At 41.5% G+C, this 7,519-nt stretch overlaps 1 protein-coding gene across 3 annotated transcripts in view; it reads right to left on the reverse strand.

Annotated features, from left to right (window-relative positions):
- Window positions 1-7,480, reverse strand: part of PCTP (phosphatidylcholine transfer protein) — an 11,116-nt gene extending 3,636 nt beyond the window's left edge. Inside the window, exons 1-2 of one of the 3 annotated variants that reach the window (XM_010578669.1) lie at window positions 7,359-7,480; window positions 3,217-3,334 (exon numbers count right to left, since the gene is read on the reverse strand). In XM_010578669.1, coding sequence (XP_010576971.1) covers window positions 3,217-3,259 — 43 coding nt within the window. In that variant the 5' untranslated portion in view covers window positions 3,260-3,334; window positions 7,359-7,480. The other 2 variants (XM_010578666.1, XM_010578668.1) reach the window with 2 other exon arrangements.
- Between the last annotated feature and the right edge of the window lie 39 nt (window positions 7,481-7,519).

Below are 7,519 nucleotides of genomic sequence, written 5' to 3' on the forward strand. Positions count from 1 at the left end.
AACAGTCCCTAAAACATAGCAGTGACTCAGTCAGGTACTAGTGTGGCATGAAGGATAAAAATTTGTTCAAGTCAAACTACATAACTGAGTTTGAAAAACTGTCTACTGTATGGCTTCTTCCCTTGAGACAATAACTGCCATTATCAGGGCAATGGACCTGACAAGCCATAGGGCTGAGCCAGGGTAAATTCCTGTCTGCTCAGGGACTGGTCATTACATGGGTGCAGTTAAAAAGGGTGTGATCCAGAGAGATGGTTCACATTAACAGTCAAGAGTGGTCTGTTCCTCCTTTAGAGCAGACTTCTGCCTGAGGTGCTGTATATCCTTCAGAGTTAACGCACACAGTCTGCCACATCACTTTCAGTAGTTTTAAAAAATAAGGCTAGAACAGACTGATAATCTCATTGCTAAGGCAAGAAGAGTGCCACAGATGGGAGATTCTTTCCCTATATAACATGTTTCAAACTAGGCTTCTCTTAGTATGCCCTGCAAGTCAGCTGTCACCCACGAAAACAGCTTCTCCTCTTCTCCAGGTTGGAACAGTATTGGATGCACAATATTCCCAGTGTTGTAATAAGCTACAGCATTATGCTATCCACCAGAGGTCACTGGAGCATTGGTTTATTAGCTTTACTTTCATTTCTAACTGCAGAGCTTTCCTTTTTCAAAGGGATTAAGACACTATTTTAAAAGACCTCGATGCAATTGGTAGCTACTAACTCATCTACCTTTGTATCTTTGCAAACACAGAAAAAGCACGCAATAGGTAAGTCACGTCCCACCTGTATTCACTTTAGTCTGTCAATACTAGTGGACAGCTTCTGATCAAAGCAGAATACAATGCATTTTAATCAATAACCAGACTTCACTTAGCATTACTACAACAGATCTCAAGTCCGTTTTATTCATAACAGTCACAGCTGCATTTGCTGCTTTAGCAGTCAATTATTACCATTAAATTGTTAGGAAGTATGATCTCAATCAGGATGCTGTTGCAATCAGGAGTAGCAAGTTTTAATATTGCTCAGGCCCAACCATTTTGTACCATGCCACAGAAGCATATGGTACCTCAGTCACTATTCTACAGTTTAGTCACAGCTTCCCTGCAGACCAGGCCTCAGGATGTCCACATCTCGTAGATGTCCAGGAGCCTGCTTTGGAAATAGCCAGGGTACTAACAGCAATGCAACAATAGTAGCAGACAGATACCAAAATTTCTGAGGCCTCAGGCAAATCCTTGGCAAGAACAGATCAAAGCCTGACCTTCTGAAGTACTCACAGGAATCCTGTCCACATCTGCCTCCAGTCAGGCCTTCATAAAGAGTTTTGTTGAACAGAACTAGAGGATAGAGATTAGCTCCTCTTATGCTTAGTGCAGGAGCCGTTACCTTTTCAACTAAAAAGGCAGCTACTTCTACTCTGGTCATGTTTTTATTTCAATACCAGCCAGCAGTTCAGCAGAAAACTCTTCTTTGGACTGCCATTATTGCATAACTGTAAGAGCAACAAGGAATAAAAACAGTAAAACGAAGAGCGAGAAGGCTCTGAATGGAAGTTTTCTGGGTTTTCTCCCTAAATGTGAAAGGAGAAAAACAAAGCTTATATTGTTTACATTGAAAATGTTGGCTAGTGGTATTTCATCATATGTACAGTTCTAAAGAATGTGAGAGCTTGTGTCAAATTTTAAGCTAAAAGGAAAGCATTAACATTATATTTATGCCCTTCAAGAGTTAACTTGTGTGAAATGCTGGACTTGAAGTACCAGCACAAGTATAAATTCACAGATTAACATATCACGGTCAGCAAGGATATAAACGCCAACTCTGCAACATTATCTAGTTTTTAGTTTAAGGGTGTAGCTTCCCCCAACTGCTTCCTTTCTTTTCTCTATGAAGGCATTACCAAAAAAAAAAAAAGTGTTTTTTTAAGAAGGATTCAGTTCTCCTAAATGCACTTAAATGAAAGACTGCTGAAGTAACTCAAGATAACATAGTATTTTTACATCCAATATGATAACGTTGAGTCCCACTCCAGCTTTTTTCTTTCGTTAATGGCAAAGTGGCCTTTGCTACAAGAAAGCTATTGCCCATTTTGAGAAGTAGCACGTACTAATGAAGACATAGCTGCTTAAGCTTGACCAAGTACCGACACGAGTCAAACGTGGTTCTCTCTATCAATACAGCCAAAGGCATTACCAGTAGCCGTTCCCCATAGAGCTGTCCTAAACTTAAAAAACACAGAACTGTTAAATGTTGTGCTCGTTAACACTGTTCTTTGTTCAGCAAAACACTTTGAGCATGTTTCAGTCTTACTGGCCTGAACCGATTTTAAGCACAGGCTTAAAAGGAAAAGGCTCCCCATCTTTAAAATAAATGGATTACTGGATGCCTACATCAGCTGAATCCTTGCCTTGTCACTGCTGACTTAAGATGTTTTAACATCATAGGGATATCCAGGTTCAACTCCCCTTTTCAAAGACAACATTAAATAAACACAACTAAATTAGTTATTCTTTTCTCTGTAAAAGCCCGAAGTCACCAACTATTCTCTCAATATACCCATTTCTGATTGTAAAAGGTGCCAAGAACAACCAATGCTTTCAGGAAAAGACATGCCATCATGCATCAAACTGGTGCAAGTCAGAGGAAAATTTTTACAATGGGAACAATCAGCCATTGGAATAATCTCCCCAGGGAAGTGGTGAATTCCCTAACATTGGACACTTTTAAGATTCAGCTGGACAGGGTGCTATGCCATCTTGTCTAGACAGTGCTTTTGCCAAGAAAGGGTGGACCAGATGATCCTTGAGGTCCCTTCCAACCTGGTATTCTATGATTGCACTGCTCCAGCACAACATGCAAAGATGCACAAAAGGTACCCTCTCCATTTCGCCCCAGAACATCTAAAATTTAACCTAGGAGTTACAACAACTAGAAGCTACAAGATGCTCCAGCAGAACAAGTGATGCCAATTATATGCTTTAAACAACGTGGAAAGAATTCATTCCAGAAGAAAGCTATGTGGTGATGAGATATTGGCTGTTCCATGTCAGTCTTTACTTGTATACGTGCAGAGTGCAACCTTATCCAAAAAGCTACTTAAGTCTGGCCCAAAGTCTTTGGATGCAGCAACTTTAAAATACCTTTGAAGAAAGTTTTAGTGGGAAGAGTCAATGTGGACATAAAGCTTGCTTTTAAACTGCCTAGATGAGCTTACCTTTAACATACTGATCCCATTGTTTTCTGAAATCTAGGTCCATATAGACATCTGCACACAGTTTTGGGGGACAGTCAGCAAGACCACCGAAGATTTTATACTCATAAAGTCCTGATTGCTGTGGAAACAGAATGGGGAGAGGAAAAGTCACACAGGAAAGGGAAATACTCTGCAGCAGGGAGAACAGCTGAAGGAAGTTAGGTGGGGCACATACTACAAATACGCTCAAGAGCTGTGAAAGCAAGTGTTCAAAAAACAATGCAAGATTCAGTCTTTAACCTCGACTTTTTGATCTATATATGAAAGTTTAAATCCAGACAGGCTGACCTGCCTTGCACAATGGTTGTTCCTTACCTTACACCAGTACCCTTTTACTTCATAAGTAGTTCCAAAGGGAGCATGTTTCTTCACACACACGCACACCCCTTTTCATCTCCAGTGGTCAGTATGGACTAAATCCTGCCCACATTGAACCTTACCAGAAGCATCAAATTCTTGTAGCAAGGTCTTCAGACCCTATATAACACGCTTAAGAATCTCAGCCATTTCCAGGAGGTTGCCAAGTACTCCACGACCTGGAATAAGCTTTCCAGCAAGTTACGTATGCTTATACTTCAGGCTGTGATACAAGAATACTTTACAATGTTCATACAATCATAGAATGGTTTGGGTTGGAAGGGACTTTAAAGACCATCTAGTTCCAACCCCCCTGCCATGGGCAGGGACACCTTCCACTACACCAGGTTGCCAATATACAACCATGCTTATACACAATGCGCTATTATATCTACCTTGAATAGTTACCAGCTATTTGCACGGAAAGCTGTCTGCACTAAAGGGGTGGGGTGCATGATATCTCCTATGTTAATGATTTTAATGTTACTCTCAACATATGGGAACTCCATCTGTGCCTACAGAGCAATGTTTGTACTATTGTTAGTACCCGTTCAGGACTAAATTAAAACAATGAGAGTATTTTGAATATACAGTGTAGAACCAAATTCAAGCATTCTCAAGGAAAGGGAAGGAAGGATTATATAACATTCTGTTAGTGAATGGTTGATTTGTCTCCTTCCCCTTCACAAATCAACCCTAGAAGATGAAGATTTGATGTACCAGAAGATAATAATGGGACCAAGAAGCCTAAGCTACTCATCTTCACTGGGGCTTCACTGAAGCATCAAACACTAGCTTCAAACTTGAACTGTTCAGCACCTGTGCAGCCCCATGCACTCATATCACCTTTGTAAACAACATCAATGCTTTTATTTCCACAAGAAAAACTAATTTTGAAAATATCACACCTGAAACTGAGCCGAGACCCAACAGCATATGCCAAAGCACAACACTGGTACTTCAAAAATAGTTGTTTTACCTTAAACACTATTTAATTCCAGGTCACTAGTCAGAAACACTACGTGGATTTTCTTGCATGTATGTACATTTACATTAAGTGTCACATAGGGCAGGAGAACAGCAAACCACAACTCTTCTCGCTCTTCTAGTAATTCAGACAAAATGTTTTGCTTCCCCATGTCATAGGGCTGCTCTTTCACTGAAGAATAGTCTTTGTATTCTTTTCCTGGACTTTGATTATGACTGCATCTTGAGAGGTAACAAACCAAACTCACCTGAAACTTTAATTTTGCAGTCAACATGCAAAGCTAGCTGTTCATCAGCACACTCACCGTTTCTTTGCATCCTTTAGCTTCCTTTTAATCTCTTTGATAGAAGAAAGCCATGCAGTAATTTTCTCATTTAAGCTAACAGAGCTTGCCTCAGAGACTTTGCCTAGAATCATGTGCTTTGTACCTTAGTGAGGACACACTACAGTTTCACACTTCCAGAGTAAAACTTCAGGACCACAAACTATTACATTGTATTGCTTGTTTCTAAAGCTTTTATGTTCCACCCAATAGGCAGCTGGAAGTGCCTGTAATACTTTTTAACTGAGGATTATCAAAAGATAGGCATACAATATAGGTCTTTAGAGCATTTTTGCTATAGATAGAACCTCCATCAAGAGACTAAAATAGAGCTGTAGTGATGTCATTTACTGTCACATAATTCAGAAGCCATTAAATACAGAGCGCAAGTGCTGCACTACCTAATCTCCTGACTTAACACATGGGATTCTACCTTACATTCAAAAGTAGGCTCCCAACTGGTTCACAATACCAGTTCAGTCATTCTTATATCTGTAGCCTTCAAGTTCTTATACTGTAGCTCAAGACAGATCCAGAAATTACGCTGTTCTTCTCTACCGATCTATTTGTTCAACTGCTAGACAAATCATGGCATACATCATTAAGTATCATCTATTAAAAAGGGTAGTATTTTGATAACGGTATGAAATAGCAAATCATGATCTGAAAAGTGAATAGTACACCTTGCAGGAGGTAAGCTGGACAAAGACATTCAATAAAAACAGCAATTTATAGGAAGAAAGTTAAAACAAGAGTGAAATTTTTCAAAGGCCTATCAGCAGAAGAGTCAATCAGCGGCTTGGAATACAGCACAGAGCAGGAAAGCCCCGGAGATCGATTTGTGTAGCCTGCAAAGAAGGTGGAAAGAGAAGGCGGAAAGAGAAGGCAACAGGAAACATAATTGCTGCCTTCAGCTTCCAGGACTACCACTGCTATAGTGGACTTGAAGTTCAATAAGTGCTAAAAGCCAATTTTTCCAGTAACAACTTTAAGCAAAGACCCTCCTCCTAGACTTGGTTCTTCTTCTCACGTGGCAATTTGAAGCAACTAGAAGACAAAACAAACAAGAGACTTATTTCCCAGCAGAATCAGAAGACTGGACTTGAAAAGGTCCCTTGCATCCTACCTAGCATCCGTTCAGCCTAAATTAGGGTCATCGTAAAATATGCAAAAAAAAAACAACCAAACAACAAAAAAAACCCCAAAACTCTTCTAAATATTTTTTAGTCAGCTCAATAGTCCCTCTATATAAAAGCATGAGAAGGAGAAGCCTGAGCTACTTTCCATCTAGCCAGCTTCAATTTATACAATAGCAGCAAAGCCACAGCAAGACAGACTGCCCCAATACAAGTCTTACAGACACCTGGTCCCATTTGTTTGGCTAAATCCAGCCTCCAGCTTCCTTAAGTTACTTTGCCTTTGCTCACCGCGTGACACATTTACAGGTCTATGATAAGCTCCAGTCCTAAAGTTTTGATTTCATCCACTCCAGAAGCAATGCTCCTAGTAAGCTCTATTTCATCAGCATATCTAATTCTTGCATAGATACCTGGCTGACACCACAGGCTTGCCTTTGCTGTGTGCAGTCACAGATAAGTTTGTCTTGCTCTTGCCAGTTACCACGTCCACGCTGTAAATAGGGATTATTTACCACCAAAAAACTCTGAGGTGTATGAAGTGACTTTTTGTTTTAAAAAGACTTTGCCTACCCTGTCTCGCCTTTCACACAGACCTATACGTTTGCTTTATTTGCTATTTGTTTTTAACATGACCATGCCTGAAATGATTTTTCAGAACACAAATCCAAAGTTTTCATGCAAAGCACAGCATGAAGTCCAGCTTTATAAGAAGCTGAGAGGTAACTATGATAACAGAGCTAAAGAAATAGGATATTTATATGGATTCAAAAGTCATCAAATCATAAATCACAGTGATTTATGATTTAATAAACACTCACTAAATTAATCACCTACAAGTCAGTTCTGGAAGCCTAAACTTTTTATCTTCTTCAAAGAATTAAGTCCCCCCCAAAGGGGGGGAATTTCATTCCAACCCTTTCTGAACCACCTCCTGATCTTAGAGGGAGAAAGGTGGGAAATCAGTTCGAAGGGAGTTTTGGTGAGAGGGAGAAGGGAGGGAGGCAGGAGGCTGCTCTAACACAGGAGGTGCTCAGGACCCGGCGTGCAGGGACGGGTCTCCCCTTCACCACACGCATCCCTCAGAGAGGGCTCTGGAGAGAAGTGGGACACGCAGAGCAAATGCCCCGTCAGACCCACGACTGCTCCTGTCGCCGACAGCACCTTCCACCAGGAATTTCTCCGACCACCAGCTGTTAACAAGCGTTACGAGCCTCACAGTTCGCAGGTTCCCCCCGCGGTTGGTAAGAGCGGTGTTTTCCGCAGAGCAGCTTTCTCCATCACCAGTTAATAGCATTACCCTGAAAGCCGCTTTCCGGGAGCCCGGAGAAACCGAGCCGAGGCCGGTAGCGCCTGGACGGACAACGGACCTCAGCCTGACCCGTGCGGGGAACCGGCGGCCCCGGACGGGGACGTGCCGCCTCTCCCCCGCTCCCGGCAGCCCGCCCCGCTCCTCAGCCG

Source organism: Haliaeetus leucocephalus, unplaced genomic scaffold, assembly GCF_000737465.1.
Source record: "Haliaeetus leucocephalus isolate CR32 unplaced genomic scaffold, Haliaeetus_leucocephalus-4.0 Scaffold646, whole genome shotgun sequence".
Classification (NCBI taxonomy): domain Eukaryota; kingdom Metazoa; phylum Chordata; class Aves; order Accipitriformes; family Accipitridae; genus Haliaeetus; species Haliaeetus leucocephalus.